The 21,291-nt window shown below is 44.4% G+C and overlaps 1 protein-coding gene across 1 annotated transcript; it reads right to left on the reverse strand.

Annotated features, from left to right (window-relative positions):
- Nucleotides 1–2,950: 2,950 nt before the first annotated feature.
- On the reverse strand, nt 2,951–15,949 carry LOC308295531 (beta-1,3-galactosyl-O-glycosyl-glycoprotein beta-1,6-N-acetylglucosaminyltransferase-like; the record flags this gene model as incomplete). The annotated part of the gene is made up of 4 exons (XM_080738583.1): nt 2,951–3,439; nt 3,646–4,050; nt 14,613–14,706; nt 15,723–15,949. 4 exons carry the CDS (start codon nt 15,947–15,949, stop codon nt 2,951–2,953), a joined length of 1,215 nt encoding a protein of 404 aa, XP_080594709.1.
- Nucleotides 15,950–21,291: the final 5,342 nt, after the last annotated feature.

A 21,291-nucleotide genomic window follows, 5' to 3' on the forward strand; every position in this document is an offset into this window, starting at 1 on the left:
TCTATCTACTATAACGTCGCAAAGGTAAGCCGCTTTTTGATGGCGCCAGACCCAATAAATAAATAAATGATCTGGCAGTAGGAGAGTTAACATTCACCTCTCTGTCATGCTATAACTTCACTTGTGTAACTTCTCCTTTCTTATTATTGTAAAGAAGTGTCACATTGTAAATTCATTAATATTAAAACAAAAAACAATCTAAACAAGTTTGGTACTTTCGATCTTAAGTTTTGTACATTTTTGTTTTACAGTTTCACTATGTAAGATGAATTACTAAATGTAAAGTATTTACCGGTATGACCTCAAATATTGTGACAAGCATGGATACAAAAGAACATTTGAATCTATCTCTAAACCTTGCCTTGCCTTGCCTTATACTGTACTGTATGTCATCGAGTTGTCTTGAGTTTCCTAATTATTTGTGTTCTTTTGAGCTAAATGTAATGCTTAATTTATGCTCCATCATACAACGTTGTTGCGAGCTGGAAAAGAGCAGATGCTATCTATTTTTGGTGTGCGACACTGTCGTATGATGAAGTATAAAAGACTTAACAGTTGTTCCCATTGCTGCTAACTATTCTAGTTAGTACAAAAACAGATGGTATTAAGGGACACTGAACAGAATCACGTAACCTAGATCACCTAATATTTAATGTTAATAAGAAACAGTTGAAATGACATTGCTGCATTGATCATTATATCAAATGATGTCTCCAGCGACAATCCTACAGTACATGGATTACCTGTGTGAATCCATCTATCGCTTTTTGCCTCAAAGAAGGTATGAAAACATTGTGCGTATTATATACAGTAAAAACAGAATGTTCTATTTAAACTCTGTATAGACACAAACAGGGCTACATTATTTTGTTCACTAGCTTAATAGAGCTTGCTGTGTATTTTTAATGGTCTCTGTCATGCTGTTCATGTCTATGTTATCGAATGACTTGGCTTTGGCTTGTGTTATCATAAATAATATGATTGAGTTACCTCTGTGTGTGTGCGTGTGTGCGTGCGTGCGTGTGTGTTAGTGCGTGAGAAATAAATTGTACTGAACATTGTACAGTGCATAGGTTTATGTCTGTGTATATTCATTCGCCTTTCACTTTGTCTGTGTATACAGTATGTAGGGCAGGCTATGTCAAAAATGGCTCACAGCCTATTAATCTGCTCTAAAAATGTATTTTGCTTCAATAAAGATTTGTTCCTGTACCTTCTCCCCATGATCAAATCTCAAATTGTGTTGTTTTCTCTGTAATACTGTCTTGAATTTGAGCTTTAAAAACGTAATATGCTTCTTGTTTGTTCTTCTAAGTTAAAGCCTTATCTAATAAGTGTGATACAGATGTGATACAGGTTCATGAATTAAATACAGAGGGCTTCCAACGTAAAAAAAGACAGTAAGGTGTTTAACTGTACTTGTACTTGTACTGTACTGCATTTCAATTGTATTGACTATACTTGTACTGTTCTCCATTTTTGTCTAATAAAATAATCAATCAATCAATCAATCAATCAATCAGATCAGATCACTTTTCAACCATAAAACCTAGCTTTCCCCTTAGTGCTCAAATACAAACATTAATCCTACTAATAAAGGAGCAAACTCACACTCTTAACGCTCTAACGCTCACGCTCTAACGCTCTAACGCTCACGCTTATCTACGTTTATCTATTCACTCGCTTCAGCAACTGATCCCAAAGTTCACATGGTATTGGCCATTAGCATTATACCAACACTGACGGAGCCCGAATTTAATTTCTCCCAAATTAAAGCAGTTTAAATTAGCGTTTTCTTAACCACTTCTGTTGAACTCTGCTGTCTGTTGCCAGGGTTACGGTCCGTTCCTCCAGGCCATGGGATCTGTAGCCCCACACACACACCCCTTTCTCTCACAGTTAGGAATGTTTCTCTCTCTCTCTCTCTCTCTCTCTCTCACACACTTTCACCGGGTGCGTTTGACATATTTTGGAGCACATATCTTCGAACGGGTAAGGTCTAGTGTGTAATAATTCCACATTAATGACACAGCCACTCCCTCACTCGGATGCCGGCACACCTGCCTTGTTCTAATGGTTTTTAGTCAACCTGTTAAGAGTCGGGAGTGAGAATGGCACTTCTGCTTTCCAGTGTAGGTGGAACAATTGGGGAGCATTGTAAAATGACCATCCCCCAGGCAACAGGCAATAGTGTACTCAACACAGGCGAAGCTCGTGAGGCAGGCAGGTCATTTGCATAAAACATACTTCTATGTTTACACCGATAAATATAGAACTATGGATGGGCTTGTCTAATCAAGGAAATACATTGTGCCTCATGTTCTTGTATGGTTAGTACCCATTGATTTCTGGGATATAGCAATGTTTTCTTATTTTTGCTGCTCTTTTATGCGTGAGCAGTACTGATGACAAAAATTAAAACCTTGTTTTCAATCCACGTATTTCATGTCAAATTCAAGGAAAATACATTTTAAATGTGCGGAACAAAAAAGGTATACATCATAATCAAATGTATATGATTATGTTTTAGAGTAACAATAATGATTCCATTATAAGATATGTGGGATATAGAAATACTATTAGTCCAATGATCCCAAACAATATCATAACCCAGCTTCTTCTTTTAATTTACTGTGTATTCTACAACTGACACAAGCATTTACAGCATTACAAATGTTACAGTAATGTTTTGCCATTGCTTGCTTGCCTTTTGATTTCCTGTACTCACTCATCATGACTCAACATCAAAACATCAAATTCAACTTCGGCTTATTTACACATCGGGTCAAGGTATAAAAGAGAATTTCCCATAAAATAGCGGTTTCTTAAAAAAAAAAAAAGTAAGAGTGAAAGTAAGAAAGTCAAGTGGTTTTGGAAACCGTTCAATTCTACCAGCCAATGCATTCTTGGGTTCCAACGTGTCTGTGAGTCGGAGACCTTCTGAATACACTTAATGTTGCTGCGCCAGTGCCTTGTTTCTGAGGTACTTCTCCAGACATTGGATAGCAATGACATCTGTGTCTACATCAAACTTATTGGCAAAAAGGTGGTGCTGTTGCTCGATCATCCACTGCAGATCCCCAGCACCATAGACACATACTGACCTAACATGTGTGCCATGACACTTTGGGTACACAGACTCCAGTTTACCCTGAGGCCCTTCATGCCACTCCCACTTTACCATCCGCGCAATAGCTTTCATATCCGTTGTGTCATATTTGGAATTTGGCCAATCTGACCCAGGAACAGTAGGGATGCGCTGGATGGTGGACCAGAGAAACTCATCGGGACTGAATGTGTCTTTTGCCCAATTGATCAGTTCCAGTATGCGGTTGTCTTCCAACACACTGCGGACGTAACCCCGGCTAACCACGATGTAGGCATTTCCTGAGAAGATTGGCAGATTGAAGGGTGGTGGATCCTTAGTCTGCTCTGTTTTCTTATATGAGAAAGAATAAATAAATAAGTTATTTGTGTCTTATAATTGAAAGCAATTGCTACTTTATAGCAATGCTGCACATTTGTTATGCAAAAGAGAATGAAAAACAAAGAGACACTCAACAATAAAATCTGGGTTAAGATTTTTCAACACAGCACATTAAACATGTAACACAACTTGGGGGAAATATATGCATGAATGATTACCTGGATCTGTCCATCTACTATCTGATGAACAAACTTCACCCTCTCCTTCTTCCCATCAGAGATTTGCTCTGACTCCATGCTGTTTCTACCATTCAGTGCTTGCACGCTCCTCACAATCTCTAGGTTGGTTTTCAGAGGGAAATCCTGACCACACAGGTTGATGAAATACTTCCAGGTTGAGCTAACATTGTAGAGATCAGCCATGCAGTTGAGATCAGCCTGAACGCGTGGCCAGGCTGCGTAGACTACACTCACTGACTGGCTGACCATGAAGACATTTGGGAAGCAAGTAGAGATACTCGAAACAGCAGCAAGGACTGAAGCCTCTGCCTTCTCGTCAACGTGGATGCAGTAAACATTCTGAGGGGCGTAGATTGCTCGCAGCAGATGCTCAAAGTTCTGCACCTATGTGAATAAAAAGAATTAAACACTATTGTACAATATGCATAATCTTCATTATATTTCATTATATGTACCTATCATTATCTCTGCTGAAGGCAGGGCCGGAGTCGGGGATTTTGTTTTCACCCCTAATTCCTGAATATTTTATTCAAATCTGCCATCATGGAGATTCTATAACGGCCCACTTTATACTGTATCTTGGCCTATAAGTCATAGACTAAATATGTTAACGTTTTTCAATGTCTTCACGTGCATCACAGACACTACAAATCACAATACTCAAACTTCTACTTTCTTGCCTCCATTGGTGACCTGCTGATATATGTGACCAAGCTGTGGACTTCACACATAATAGATTGTCCGAAGGTAAAAAAAATAATGACATTCCTAGGGGGATTCTTTGTGCTGTTTTTCGCTATGAGCACTTTCACTTCTCAGTTCTCACGCTTTTGCACTGACGGACACTTTTTTCGATTGGCATTGCACTGATAATTATTGTCTCCACCAGCCGAAGGCATGGGGAGAATATGTTTTCGCCCCTGTCCGTCCGTGCGTGCGCGTGTGTGTGTGCGTCCGTCCGCCCGTCCGTCTGTTACCAGCTAATCTCCGGCGCCGTTGGCCCGGTGGCTGACAAACTGTGCACACACACTCCCTGGATAACAATTCAGAACCCCTGCCCCAAATCTTTCACATGGGCCTGTTCTAGCGCCACCAAGAGGCTGATTTTTGCAAAACTAACCTTTGGCCAGTACTCCTACAGATTTTGTCAAAAGATCACACAAATCAGTAGACAGTATCTCTACAGTCATGTGATCGACTTGGATCTGTCCGATTTTCCATATTCCATCCTGATTGGCTAAAACTGGCTTCCATAGTTTGCAGGATTGGTCCGTTTTGAATAAAATGCCTAAATTCATGAACACAGTGTGCAATTTTGGTGAAATTGTGTATGCACATTCCCAATAGGCAGAGGAATAAATGCCACAAAAAAATCTAATCAGCCTCATGGTGGCGCTATAACAGGCCGATTTGTGTTTTTACCTATAACTCCGCTGATCAGTTTACAACGTTGTGTGTGCACTCCCTAGAGGCCAAGGAAAAACCTTTGCCATGCATTTTTCATATCTGCTTTTTATAGCGCCACCAGGAGGCCGACTTATGTAAAACATTGTTTTCCTATTATTCCTTGAGATTGTATCCAAAAAACATGCACTCAGACAGTACACAGTATAATCATGTGATCAAGACGGATCTATCCGATATTTCATATATATTCCATCCTAATTGGCTAACATTGGCTTCCAAAGTTTGCAGGATTGGTCCATTTTGAACAAAATGACTTAAATCATGAACATAGCTTGTGATCACAGAACAATTCTGCACACACATTTCCACTAGGTCAGGGCTACTCAACTTAAGATGGTTCAGGGGCCACTCAGCAAAATACCAAAAGTCCAAGGGCCACAAGCTAAAAAGTACGGTCCTATTTTAGACGTTTAGAGAATGATTTTGTAACACACTACATGACTAGTCTAAAAATTAAGAAAACACACAGATAACAGCCAAGGCCAAACCTCATTGAACAAAACGATTGTCATGGAATGATTAATGATGAAATAATAAAGTTTCTTCTTTTGGAACAAACAAAATAGCAAAAAAAAGTCCAAAAAGTCTTGTATAAAACAAAACAAAAATTGTTTCAGAGAAACTGAAAAATGACATCAGAAATGATTTGTCCACACTGAAAGTATAAAAGAATTATGATCATGGCGGGCCGCATAGACATGCCACAGGGGCCGCGTGCGGCCCACGGGCTGCAGGTTGAATAGAATTGCACTATAGGTCAAGGAACAAATGCCACTCTTTTCACATTGGCCTGTTATTGCGCCAAACTAATTTTTGGAACAAAATGCCTCAAATCATTTAGCGCCATCAGGACCTACCTGACCTGGTGGAGACCTGTGCTCGGAAGAGCACTGCTTCTAGTTATTATTGTCTCCGCCAGGCCGAAAGGCATGGCTGACACCATTGTCGGCACTGGCACCGTTTGCATGATGGCAGCGATTCAGTGCACACACATTCCTGCCCCAAATCTTTCACATGGGCCCGTTACAGCGCCACCATGAGGCCGACTTTAGCAAAGTTTTTGATAGTCACTCCTACAGATTTTGTCCAAACATCACGCAAATCGGTACACAATATCTCTATTAGTCATTAAACAAAACAGGTTTTTCAGATTAATGATTAATTTGCAAGATGCCTCAAATCATGAACACGACGTGCAATTTCTGTGAAATGTAGCACGCACATTCCCACTAGGCTGAGGAAGAAATGCCACTTGAAAAATGTCCAATCAGCCTCATGGTGGCAATCCGTGTTTTTACCTATACTGCACCAGTCTGATGCGCATTCCCTATATAGTCAAGCGGCTACAAGTCAATTTATTGATAGAATCGTTCACTTTGTGATACAAGCACCAAATTTGGCATGAACAATGCCTAGGACCTACTTGTTCAGCAAAGCAAGTTAGCCACTCAATTAAAAACAAATAGGGTTGGGGTCCCATTGACTTTCTATACAGTAAAATAATACAAAGAAAAATCTGCTTCAAATAGCATGTGAGGGGTCAAACTAGGGTTTTTTCATGGTGCTGAATCCATTGTAAGCATCTGTTTTGCACAAAAAACATTCCTTGGGCTAGAAAGGCCACCACAAAACTATGGTTTAGTGATGAGTCATCAATTTTCACCGTGGTTTTCACGCTTTTGTGGGGGCCTTTCTAGCCCAAGGAATGTTTTTCGTGCAAAACAAATGCTTGAGTCATCACTTTTCACCGTGGTTTTCACGCTTTTGTGGGGGCCTTTCTAGCCCAAGGAATGTTTTTCGTGCAAAACAAATGCTTGCATTGGATTCAGGCTCATGAAAAACCCCTAGTCACCTCCAGGTCCCAAGTGAACTGGTTCCTATACGTACTGTGGTGGTTCGTTCGGACACCGCCCGCCAGGTAGGCCCTGCATGTCAAAGAAGCGCACCCTGGATGGGAGAGCGAGCCCTAGCAGACCAACACACTGTGTGGGCCAAGTGATTGACGGGCGTTACCTGCCGGCCCACACGCTTCATCAGGCACAAGCGTATGCACCTGTGGGCCCCACCCAACACAGGGGTGCATAAGTACTGAGCTCGCTCTCCCCTTCAGTCTGTGCTGGGAGTCTCTGACAAGCTGATCATGGGCAGACAGGCGGTAAGAGCCACCATATTTCCCTCTCCACCGCATGTTACTGTGTAAAGTGCATTATAGTAATGTTCCTTCTACTCATTACTTCTAGGCATGGACTGGGAGCGGACTGACACTGAGGAGTGTGTACCTGGATCAATGAGGAGCGCAAACCTGACTCACTGTGGAGTGTGTACCTATCACTGGAGAGTGTGTACTCGGCGAGCTGAGGAGAAGGACCTGGAAAAGGAGACCACAGCCTTACCTTCCGGACCCCCAGCGAGCCACCCCTATTCCTATTTTGTTGAGTATATCTCACTTCCCTTAAAACCATACTAGTATCCGGAAATTCTCTGGCCCCAGGCCCATTATACCCCGTGTTCATTTTATTTAGAAGATAGAGAATTAGACGGATTTGTGTAAGAGCGGGCACCTACTCACCTATTACCTGTCACCTGTGGAAAAGAACTATACTCGCCTATTACCTATGGGAAAGAAATACTTTACCTGTCACCTGTAGAGAGAAACTATACTCACCTAGCGCCGGTGGGGAAGAGAGACTATACAATGGAATTAGACTCGCCTGTTTCCTGTGGAGGGAAACCCCTTTGAAGTAACTCTTACCTACCCCCCTGGCCCCCCCCACGAAGAGGAGAAACGACAGCCCCGTCCGGGGAAAACCTTGTGTTGATTTGTTAAAAGACAATTTCAGTTATTCACATTTATGTTGTTCATTCATGCTACGTTGCGTTACAATGCTGTTGTAAAATAAGAACTGTTCAATAAATGCCCGAGTTGGCAACACTGTCTTTGCTCTCTTGTGCCTTGGTTTGGGTTCAGTCTCCACACATGGTGTGCAGAATACGGGTACTGAACCTCACCTAGACGCAATATGACAACCACACCGGCCCTAGACGCTCTGTTACAGAGCCAGGCCGAATTACAGCAAGCGGTGACTAAATTAATAGAGAAAATCCAAATTGACCAAAACGTTAATCCCACACGTCCGCCTGGAGAAGTGTTAACGAAACTGTCCCCCGATGATGATATTGAAGCCTTCCTGGAGGTGTTCGAGCGCACCGCTGCCCGGGAACGATGGCCCGTCCCCGACTGGGGCAGCATCATCGCTCCTTTCCTCTCAGGAGAAGCCCAACGTGTGTGCCGTGACCTACCCCTGGCAGAGGCCCGTGAATATAGGCGCCTGAAAGCAGCTATCTTGGCTAGTCAAGGTTATAGTATGCCGGCCCGAGCCCAGCGCTTCCATGGGTGGAACATGCAAGCGGCGCTGCCGCCTCGGCCCCAAATAGCCGCTCTCCTCCGCCTAACTCATGGGTGGCTGACTACGGCCGGTGACCCGCCACTGATTGAGAGAATTGTCATAGACAAATGTATACGTTCCCTGCCGCCTGATGCCCGCCGCTATGCCTCACAGGTGAGCCCAAATTCCGTGGAGGCCCTGGTTGCGCTCCTGGAAAATCACCAAGTGAGTACAGAGATGATGAGAAGCACAAAGTCAGAGATTCCCAGAGGGACGGGGGAGGCACGTTACAACCGGGACCGCTCGCGGCCTCCGGCTACTTCCCTGTCGCCTACTACTACGAGACGAGCCGCCACAGAGCGGACTGCCCGAAGCCAACCGCAGACATCACGCCGGTGCTACGTCTGCGGGAAAGCGGATCATATCGCATGGTCCTGCCCGGACCGGGACCGGGACCGGGACGTATCCATGCCATCCGCCACCGCCGCCTCCGACGGCCGACGCCCCTGCCTTCACTCCGGGAGCCAGCGGCGGCGCCACTACAACCTGCCGGTGAGAATTGACGGAGTGGACACCCAGGCTCTTCTCGACTCGGGGAGCATCGTCACGCTGGTACACGCTGAGCATGCCGGGCGTCCCACCTCCAGCCGTATGCCGGTCAGCTGTGTGCATGGGGATGTGCGCTCCTACCCAACGACGCTGATACGCGTCCAATCCACCAAAGGAGATGTCGAAGTGGAAGCTGGAATTGTACCTAACCTACCGGTCCCCCTGCTCATCGGCACGGACTGTGTGCTGTTTGAGAGACATTGGAACCCGGGGGGCAGAGGACCGCCGCGGCCGCGGCGAAGAAGAAAGATCCGGCCGGGCCCCCGTTGGAGGAACTCATTGCCCGCGTGCCCGGTCTTCCGCGCCGAATCAGAGGGACCAGAGAGCGAACCCTCTCCAGACGAGGAGCTGCAGGGAGATGCACCCGAGGCAGAGGAAGCGCCGCGGGGCACCTCGTCAGAAGAGCCAGAGCCGGTGGCGTGGCCTGACTTCCCCGAAGAGGAGGATGAGAGCTCTCCGCTCAGAGGGGACTTCGCCACACAACAGTGGAACGATCCGAACCTGGAAAATGCTCGGAGGAACGTCAGCGCGATTGATGGGAAACTATGTGAAGGGGTGAGTGAATTAATTTCCCCCTATTTCTTTGTGCGGAGGGATTTACTGTATAGAGGGTGGCGGAACAACACTGGGGACGTGATAGAACAGCTGCTCGTGCCAAAAGAATATGTCACCAGAGTATTGTATTTGGCCCACACGCACCAGCTGGGGGCGCACCTGGGCGTGAAGAAAACCACCGATCGCATCAATGCACGGTTTTATTGGCCAGGCATAAAACGAGCAGTAGAGGACTTTTGCAAAGGCTGCGGTGTATGCCAGCTCACCGCACCCCGTCCTTTCCAACGTAACCCTCTCATACCTATGCCTATCATTTCCACCCCATTCAGCCGCATTGGTATGGATATAGTCGGCCCCCTCCCCAAATCGGCTCGGGGACACAAATATATATTGGTAATACTAGACTATGCAACTCGGTACCCCGAGGCAATACCCCTGAGAGCCGCTACAGCCAGAGCAGTGGCGCACGAGCTCTTCATGCTATTCAGCCGGGTCGGAATAGCCGATGCCATTTTATCGGATCAAGGCACATGTTTCATGTCTCGCGTCATCACCGAACTCTATAAATGGCTTAAAATAGATAAAATAAAGACCTCTATCTTTCACCCGCAATCGGACGGATTAGTGGAACGCTTTAATAAAAGTTTAAAGCAGATGTTAAAAAAGTTGATAGATATAGATGGCAAAGATTGGGATCGCTTGATTCCGCTGGTGTTGTTCGCCATACGGGAGGTGCCTCAAGCGTCTACGGGGTACTCCCCGTTTGAATTGCTATATGGACGGCAGCCACGGGGGCTGTTGGATATAGCAAAGGAAACATGGGAAAGCCAACCTTCCCCACATCGTTCTGTCATTGACCATGTTGAACAATTACAGGAGAGAGCCAAGAAGATCTGGCCGCTCGTTCGTGAACACATGGAACAAGCGCAGCGCGCCCAGTGCAGGGTGTACAACCGAGGCGCCACGCTGCGGAGCTTTGAGGTGGGCGAAAAAGTGCTGGTGCTCATTCCCACGAGCGAATGTAAATTTCTCGCAAAATGGCAAGGGCCATACGAAATTATGGAGAAACTGGGCCCGGTCAACTACCGCGTGCGCCAAATAGGGCGGCGGAAAACTATGCAAATTTACCATATTAATCTGCTGAAAAAGTGGCACGTTGGGCCTCCTGTCGCTCTCCCGGCCCTACTAACCACTCTCTCCTCTCAGAACCCGCCTCCAGTCCCTATTGGAGAGGAACTGTCCCCAGCTCAGGCGCAAGATATACGTGAGCTTCTGAGCAGGAATGCGGACCGGTTCTCAGAACTGCCGGGCCGTACCCATGCTGTTGCGCACGACATCCAAACAACCCCGGGGAAAATAGTGAGACAACGTCCGTACCGTATCCCAGAGGCCCGGCGAGGAGCCGTAAAAGAGGAGGTAACAAATATGCTACAACTGGGAGTTATAGAGGAGTCACACAGTGCCTGGTCGAGTCCCATTGTGCTGGTCCCCAAGCCGGACGGCACAATCCGGTTCTGCAATGATTTCCGTAAATTAAATGAGATTTCAAATTTTGATGCTTACCCCATGCCCCGGGTAGATGAATTAATCGAGCGGCTGGGCCCCGCTCGATTTGTAAGCACCCTCGATTTGACAAAAGGCTATTGGCAAGTGCCCCTTACAAAAGAAACCAAAGAGAAAACAGCCTTCTCTACCCCTGAAGGGCTGTTCCAATATACTGTCTTACCGTTCGGGGTACACGGTGCCCCCGCAACATTTCAGAGACTCATGGACCGAGTATTAAGGCCCCATCATCTCTATGCCGCCGCATATTTAGATGACATTGTGATCCACAGCAGCACCTGGGAGAATCACCTCCATCACATCGAAGCAGTCCTGGGAGCTCTCCGACGAGCGGGTCTGACCGCCAACGCCAAGAAGTGCCGAATAGGTCTGTATGAGGCCGAATATTTGGGTTTCACTATTGGGCGCGGGTGCGTAAAACCCCAATTACGCAAAGTGGAGCGTATACGCGAATGGCCCAAACCCGTCAGCAAGAAGCAGTTAAAGTCATTCTTGGGAATCATGTCCTACTATAACAAGTTCATAAATAACTATGCTACCCTTGCAGCTCCCTTGTACGAGATGACCCGACAAAGTCGGCCCAATATGCTGCGCTGGACAGAGGAGACCGAGGCCGTGTTCCGAGGCCTCAAACTGAAGCTCTGCGATGAGCCGGTCCTAAAAACCCCGGACTTCGGTAAGACCGACGCCTCGAACACAGGCCTCGGGGCCGTGCTCTCGCAAGTCATTGATGACGAAGAGCACCCAATAGTCTTCATTAGCAGAAAGCTCTTAAAGCATGAACTTAATTATGCAACGATAGAGAAAGAGGCTCTTGCTATTAAGTGGGCCATACACCACCTACGCTATTATTTGTGGGGAAGGCGTTTCACTCTCATAACGGACCACGCACCATTGAAATGGATGGCTAAAAGTAAGGACACTAATAAGAGAATAACACGTTGGTTTCTGGAGTTGCAGGATTACAACTTTGAGGTGGAGCATAAACCAGGGAAGGATATTCCCCATGCCGATGCCCTGTCCAGGCTCTATGAGGAAGAGCGGCAAGTTTGCGAACCAGTAGCAAACTTAAGGGGGGGGATGTGTGGTGGTTCGTTCGGACACCGCCCGCCAGGTAGGCCCTGCATGTCAAAGAAGCGCACCCTGGATGGGAGAGCGAGCCCTAGCAGACCAACACACTGTGTGGGCCAAGTGATTGACGGGCGTTACCTGCCGGCCCACACGCTTCATCAGGCACAAGCGTATGCACCTGTGGGCCCCACCCAACACAGGGGTGCATAAGTACTGAGCTCGCTCTCCCCTTCAGTCTGTGCTGGGAGTCTCTGACAAGCTGATCATGGGCAGACAGGCGGTAAGAGCCACCATATTTCCCTCTCCACCGCATGTTACTGTGTAAAGTGCATTATAGTAATGTTCCTTCTACTCATTACTTCTAGGCATGGACTGGGAGCGGACTGACACTGAGGAGTGTGTACCTGGATCAATGAGGAGCGCAAACCTGACTCACTGTGGAGTGTGTACCTATCACTGGAGAGTGTGTACTCGGCGAGCTGAGGAGAAGGACCTGGAAAAGGAGACCACAGCCTTACCTTCCGGACCCCCAGCGAGCCACCCCTATTCCTATTTTGTTGAGTATATCTCACTTCCCTTAAAACCATACTAGTATCCGGAAATTCTCTGGCCCCAGGCCCATTATACCCCGTGTTCATTTTATTTAGAAGATAGAGAATTAGACGGATTTGTGTAAGAGCGGGCACCTACTCACCTATTACCTGTCACCTGTGGAAAAGAACTATACTCGCCTATTACCTATGGGAAAGAAATACTTTACCTGTCACCTGTAGAGAGAAACTATACTCACCTAGCGCCGGTGGGGAAGAGAGACTATACAATGGAATTAGACTCGCCTGTTTCCTGTGGAGGGAAACCCCTTTAAAGTAACTCTTACCTACCCCCCTGGCCCCCCCCACGAAGAGGAGAAACGACAGCCCCGTCCGGGGAAAACCTTGTGTTGATTTGTTAAAAGACAATTTCAGTTATTCACATTTATGTTGTTCATTCATGCTACGTTGCGTTACAATGCTGTTGTAAAATAAGAACTGTTCAATAAATGCCCGAGTTGGCAACACTGTCTTTGCTCTCTTGTGCCTTGGTTTGGGTTCAGTCTCCACAGTACCCAAATGTGTGTTGATGCAATATTTTGTGTTATCTAACAGAGGACGCAAGCCTCTGGCCTGAGACAACTGTGTGAGATATTTGGTTACGATTCATGACATATAGAATTTCTGCTTAAAGCAGCCTGTAATTTCTTTTGAAAGCTCAGAGAATCCTATTCAAACAGAGGATGCTTCGTGTCCTGTTTTATATAATCTCACAGGTTGGGCCACACAGAGGGTGCGTTCGGAAATGCACACTCAACGCAGTGGTGTGCCATGTTGTCGTTTGTTTATTTGGTGCACTCAGTGCGGAAATCCAGTGCACTGCACACCGGATGTGCTGAGTGCACGCACTGAACAACCCAACTCAGAAGATGGGGTTTGGCGGTGTGGTGCGTCAGTGCAGTGTTTTGATTGGTTGGTTTTCATGGCCATGTCTCTCGAGCGCTTCTCAGCTTTGAACAATGGAGGAAATGATCGTGAAATGCACCATTTGTGACTTGATAGGTCCTTTTGGCCTTTTGGGGTTTATTGTCGCAGCTTTTCTGCATGTAGATGTGTAGACCGTCGTGTGTGTACACATTTTTACAGTCTATGGGTTGGTTCCCTTGACACATCACTGTGACATCACACCTTCTTCTCTTCAACCTCCCCCTTCCTCCCCCATCTCTTCCTTGGTGTGCCCCTTCTTGGGAGGAGGAGATGCTCCTGAAGTTTAATATTTTTCCATCACCGGATACATCATCATCTCCCCTTTCTTGGAAGCAGGAGATGCTCCTGGACTTTAGTTTTTCCACCATCACAGGATAATGGGTTCTTTATAGTTTGCTTAGAGCCATGTGTGTTTGCATAACCTCCAGTATGTGTGAGGTGATTTCATTCATATCTTCCAGTGGGCTAATGCTGAACACCACCACAGACCGGATGTCCTGGGGTCCCCTCCTCTACTTCTTCCTTTCCTCCTCCTCCTCTTCTCTTCCCTCCTCTCTCTTCCCTCCTCTGACATCACTAATGACATCACTAATGACATCACTGGTTTTCTAACTATTAGAATACAATACAATAGAATATTATATATACTGTATATATATATATATATATATATATATATATATATATATATATATATATATATTATAATACGCTATAGGCATACATTATGATGGACAACAATAGAAAGAGTATAGGCTATAATACGATATAGGCATACCTTATGATGGACAACAATAGAAAAGGCAAGGGGGAAGTCCTCCTCTTCTTGGCTCAGAGGGAACATCAAATACTTCCTGCTTGACTTGAACTTCCTGTAAGAAATAGTTTATTAGCTTATACGGTAATTATTTAAATTTTTACTTTACTGGATTATTTCCAATTCTTTGTACTTTTTTCTACTCCACTCTCAGAAGGAAATGTTATACTTTCTCTGTTACAATACAATTTATTATTATTATTACAAAACAACATTATACCCACTTCAGCCCTACTTTTTTGGCCATTTGAAAATAGCCTCTACAAGCTCACAATGCGTTGTGATGCAAAATCTGTAAGCTTGCGAGCTTGTAGATCTGCAATTTTCAAAATATTTATATTATACATTTGAAAACTTGTGAAATCGGACATTCTGCACATTGAGTGGTAGTAGGCCCACTTTCTACTTTTGGTTCTAACCATTGTACTTTTACTCATAAGTAAATGTTGAAATCCTGACGTTTACTTGTAACACAGAGAGAGCATTTCTACATTGCAGTACTGAAACTTTTACTCAGTGGTGGAAAAAGTACTCAAATGTTTTACTTAAGTAAAAGTGTCAATACGGCAATGTAGAAATACTCTGTTACAAGTAAAAGTCCAGAATTCAGTATGAGTAAAAGTATGAAAGTGTTGGCATCATGTACTGTAGTTAAAGTACCAAAAGTAAAAGTATAAAATGTTAGAAAATAGCAGATCAACAAGCTCATCGCGACACGTTGTGAGCTTGTAGATCGGCTATTTTCAAATAGCCTAGGTATAGGGCTAACGTGTTTAATGTATGTTTTAAAATATTATAATTTATATCTGCAAAGTAACTAGTAACCAAAGCTTCCAAATAAATGTGGAGTAAAAGTAGGCCTACAAATATTTGGATCTGAGATGTAGTGGAGTGGAAGTAACAGTATTGTAAATTGGAGATACTCAAGTAAAGTACAAATAACTCAAAATTGTACTTACTGTAAGTACAGTACTTAATTAAATATACTTAGTTACTTTCCACCACTGCTTTGACTTAAGTACAAGATTTGACTACTTTTTCCACCTATGCTTTAGTTTTACAGAACCTCACCTGCAGTCCTTGGTGGCATTGATGTAATACCCATCAGGTATCTGGACACTCTTCTTGAAGTCTTTAATGATTGTCAGTAGCTTGGCCTCCTCCAGTGCATCAGGATCTCCTTGCAGGATTGCGGAGCAGTTAAAGTTATCTTCAGGGCTCCCATCAACAGCTGTGTGTTCCAGCAGACTATAACTGTGTTTGTAGCTATCCCAGTCCGCCTCTGAGGTGGCATGCATTAAAAGCATCCATACTGATCCCAGAATGATGGTGAAAATTAAACAGCGAAGGCGGCAATTTCGCCCTCGTACTAGCTTTGTAATAATAACGTTATGTGCCATTTAAGGAAATAAAAAGGGGCTCCTAATAGTGCTTGATCATGGCAGAGCAGAGGGCTGTGTTTGCTCAAGTGTTCACTCTTCAATGATTTCCCAGGCTATAGTGCAAGGTCCTTTTAGAAGGCAAGATTTATGACCACAGCCTATATGCCATACATGACCACATGACCATAGACTACTTGAAACAATCAAAATGTAAAAAAAATGCTCTGTAAAAAAATAATATAATAATAATAATAATATTATTATTATGGGTAATAATAATACATATATATTAAAAACAAAATAAAAACACTGCTCTGTGACTCACTACTATATGCTACAGTCCATCAAAAATCAGAAACAAAAATCCATGAAAATATAAAAATGTTTCCAGTCAGTAACATAGTGGCCATATTTTGTTTCCTCTCAAGGTGCAAGGTGGTCTTTTTCTTGTCACATGATGGGTTATTGGTCCTGCAAGTGAGGTAAGATAATAAATACACTGTACACACTTATCCTATATGCTGTTCAGTCAGTGATGAAACCTTGTAAAAGGACAATCAAACCATAACATTTAGGCTGTAGGCCTATTAGCATAAATAATCAAATGAATACATTCAATAGGCCTATAGGGCAATGAATAGGGTCTGTAGCCTACTTACTTTTTCGGAAACGAAAAGGAATTGTCTGTAGCTTTACCATCAGCGTGGTGACATCCTGCGTTGTGCTTTTGACTGCTGCTTGACAATTGACTTTGACCTTTTATATGGATGGGGAAGCGGCAGGTTGCTTTCCCACCAACCTATCTGAAGTAACCTATAAGCTATTAGCGCCACCGAGTGACGAAAAAAACAACAACATCCACACAGTGTTACGTGGCTTTACGTGGCCTGCTTCTCTATAAGCGTTAATTAAATGTCATTTACTTTAATTAAGCGTTATTACGTCATTGTAGTAGCCTACGTACGTGTCTGAATAGGTAGGGTGACCGTTATATATTTCTGAATGTTATTTCATGAAATGATTAAATATTCTTCATGTTATGTAGGCTATAGATTGATTGATTGATTGATTGATTGATTGATTGAATACTTTATTAGAAGTTTGCATAGGACAGTAGGCTATAGTTCACTGATACAAGGTCAACTAAAAGGAAAAAGACCACTAGAAAGCTTTTAGGCTTGTTTAAATTAGGGTCCCTATTTTCAATTCAATTAACATTAAAATGACATACAAATACAATTAGCACAGTTGGCCTAGGCTATACTATGCAAAAAATGTCATCATAAGACAGTCGTAAAACATCTGACGTCACCAGGGCAGGAATTTCAGGGACGCCACGAAGGCCATGGCCGTCATTGCCCCTCAGTTTGGCTTTGTGCCCCTCCAAAAAATGGCAAAGCTTACCCCGAGGCCCCAGTGGCCTTAATGCCCCAGTAGCTGACTGTAGGGCTTGGGCGGTATGGAAACATAGTATGCATTACTCAACCGTTGTATTGCAGTTATTGCACCTAGTCCTAGACTGTCACCACACGAACGCAACTCCTAGCAACAAAACAGTTTTAAGGCCATGTCGCACCCAATGCAACTCCTTGCAACAGCCATTGGGGATAATCGTTGCAAGGAGTTGCATGGCTGCATGCAACAGTTTTGTTGCAAGGAGTTGCGACTAGTTGCAATGGTGTGGACTAGCTTTAAGGGAAGTTCACGCCTAGCACTATAGCTATAACTGTCGTCATACTGTAGTTCTGCTGTGAACTCTGTCATCAACTTAAGCTAGAACCTTTTTTTAAATAATATCTTAGTTATAAAATATACGTAATCGAGGTATAATCGCGGTTATGAACACAGTATACATTAAGAAAATCCCCAAATTATCAACATTTTCTATAGTGAACATAAATGTATTTACGACGTGTTGCACCGCAACGCATTCACTAATAACCCCAAATATAACATTTAAAAGTTTAAAAATTGCTTTACAGTAGGGATGCACCGATATATCGGCCACACCATCGGCATCGGCCGATATTGCCATTTTCGGGTAATATCGGTATTGGCAAAATATGCTGACATTAACTGATGGCAGCAGCCGATATTTATCTGTTGTTGATAAGCATACATTTTGTGCTGGTTATGTTGGTGTGTTGATTATGTTCTGCCTACCAAGCTGTATGTCTGAACAGTTATTTCTTACAATGAAGATGTATTTGTTTCCCTTGCACAAAAAGGGGAAATTATTACTTCCCCTTACTCCCCCCTAATTATTACTGGGGGGGGGTCCTCAAATTATTAGCTTAATTACATTGTTTTCTCAGTAAGTAAACTATCCAACCATCCATCCATCTCCAATCTCTTAACCGGAATCGGAGAGTAAATGTATAGTCATTACTCAGGCTGCACTCAGACTGGAACGCACTGTGTTCATCAAAGTTCTGTGTTCAGTCAAAGTCTCTTCCAAAAAATAATACATTTCCCACAATGCTTTGCGGACGTGGGCGGTTCCGCTTGAGGAGGAACCAGATATGGTATTTGGCCATGTAGTTCTTTTGGAGTTGTCATCGGGTGAAGGCAGAGTACCTTTTACTCAATACATTTTGAATTCCAGGCTTTTACTTGTAACAAAGTATTTGTATGTTTCAGTATGGATACTTTTATTTAAGCAATGAATTTGAGTATTTTTTCCACCACTGTATAAAGCTTACATTTTATTTATCATTTTATTATTAATCAATTGCATCTGTGTAGGCATCACTGTCACTATGTATGACATGCAAAGAAATATTTGTGATATTCATTGTTATTTTCAAATGTTTTACTGTGAAACACACTTAACTTTAATTTATTTATAATATTTTTCGTTCTGAAATGGAGGTTTCATGTCACTGCAGTGCAGACAGGCTCTGCTGCTGTGGATTACAAACTACAAGTGAACACAGCTGTGTGGGAATGCATCATGGCCTTTCTGCCCTATTGGTTGGCAGTTGAACCCTGCCCTTCTGTCTCATCAAGTGCAGCTTGTCTGCCCTCCAATGCTTGCCTACAACAGTCCCTGTGCGTGTTGTGTGCTTGTGTGCTTGTGCTTAAGCAACCACAGGACTCTCACTAGACTTCAAACCATGTGACTTCCATCCGGAATGCATTGTGCTGTCTCTGCCCCCCGCTCCCCCCACACAACTCTCACTAGACTTTGTGCCTTTAGGTCTGTAGCCGGCCTCAGGGCTCAGGGTATGCGCATATATCTATCTATAAATTAGCCAAATCTATGTCTGTGTGTCTGTGTTTATGCCAGTAGCCAATCAGAGAGGGGCAAAGGGTGACATCATAATATTGAGGCACATATAAGGGCCACGAGAGGGGCCGTCCAATCCCATAGCCAATCAGAAGGGCATATAAACAGGCACGTTTGATAAGCTTGAGGATTGGTGGATTGTTGAGCTTCACATGACATCTCGGCCAACCAGACTATAAATGGAATGGGCCAATCTCCATGATAGGTCAAGTTTCACGTGACATCATAATGTCTTATTATAAAATGGGCGGAGCAGGCATGAACCTCTAGTTACTTAAAGGGAGCAAACATTGTGAGAATAGCCTATTATATAGCCTATATTTCGTCTGTGGAACCGAGTCAAACTAAATGTACAGTAATGCCAACAATTCCAAGTGTTTTTCAGGGTGGGGGGTCCCCAGTTCAAATAGGATTATTATTTTTCAGGGTCGCAGCCTGAAAGGTTTGGGAACCTGCTCTATGGAGACAGATACTCCATAAATGGAGACGACTGCAATCTGCAAGCCAAAGATAACTAGGCCATATGTCCACACCTACCTAATGTTGGTCTGCTAGTGTCCTGTTCCTGAGGTACATCTCCAAACAGTGAATAGTGATGGGATCTATGTCTACATCAAACTTATTGGCAAAAAGGTGGTGCTGCTCAATCAACCACTGCAGATCCCCAGCACCAGACCTAACATGCGTGCCATGACACTTTGGGTACACAGCCTCCAATTTACCCTGAGGCCCCTCATGCCCCTCCCACTTCACAAGCCGTGCAATAGAATTGATATCCGTTGTGTCATATTTGGAATTTGGCCACACTGACCCAGGAACAGTAGGGATGCGCTGGATGGTGGACCAGAGAAACTCATCAGGACTGAATGTGTCTTTTGCCCAATTGATCAGTTCCTGTATGCGGTTGTCTTCCAACACACTGCGGACGTAGCCCCGGCTAACCACGATGTATGTAAATAGCAAAAACACCAACAAATATTGGCAGCGAGTAGAGAGTAACCAAACACATTGATTGAATACTTTATTAGTAGTTTGCATATTGGAAAAAACATGACAGTACAGTTCAGATACAAGGTCTACTATCCATCCATCTTCAACCGCTTATCCGGTATTAGCTAACCTAACCTTATAGCTTCTCCGCCACGACTTTGCCTCGAGATCCTGTCCATGAATATCACAAACAGGATAGGTGACAAGCCGCAGCCCTGGCGGTGGCCAAGCACACAGACACAGCTCTCGCTTTGGGCGTACAGAGATTGGATGGCCCCTCAACAAGGTTCCCTTCACCCCATATTCTCGCAGCACCTCCTCCCACAGAACCTCCTGGGGGACCCAGTCATATGCATTCTCCAAATCTACAAAACACATGATATGCATACTCCCAGGCCCTCTCCAGGATCCCTGCAAGAGTAAGGAGGATTTAAACCCAAGAAAGAACTATGGCTTGTTTACATTGGGGTCTTTTGTACTCAATTCATTGAACATTCTTTGAAGGTTTCTCCATAAAGCCTTTTTGAAGCTTGAAATTGTGATGACGATCACAGTCTGATGCAGAAGTCCCCACGCAAGCAAGGTTGACGTGGCTATCAACAGTGCCCTCCGTATCATAACTAGATGCCTGAAGCCTACCCCAGTGTCCCTCTTGCCAGTCCTCGCGGGAATAGCCCCGGCTGGCCTCCGATGGGAGGCTGCCACCCTCGTCCTGGCCAGGAAAACACTAAGGCATGATTGGCACATCCTGCACCACACCATAACAACAGCAGCACCTCCAAGCAGACTCAAGTCTCGCCACCCCTTCAACAAGGCAGCACAACAGATGCTCAATTCCACCTCTGAGGACATCTCCAGAGATGCATGGTTGGCAGCAGCTTGGAAGCAGGAGTGGAAGCCAGCCATCCCGTGTCCATCGCTACATCCGGGACCCAGGAGGTGGCACCATAGGAGGAGACAACCTACCATGCCGGAAAAT

Source organism: Nannobrachium achirus, assembly GCF_963921795.1.
Source record: "Nannobrachium achirus genome assembly, chromosome: 12".
Classification (NCBI taxonomy): Eukaryota; Metazoa; Chordata; class Actinopteri; order Myctophiformes; family Myctophidae; genus Nannobrachium; species Nannobrachium achirus.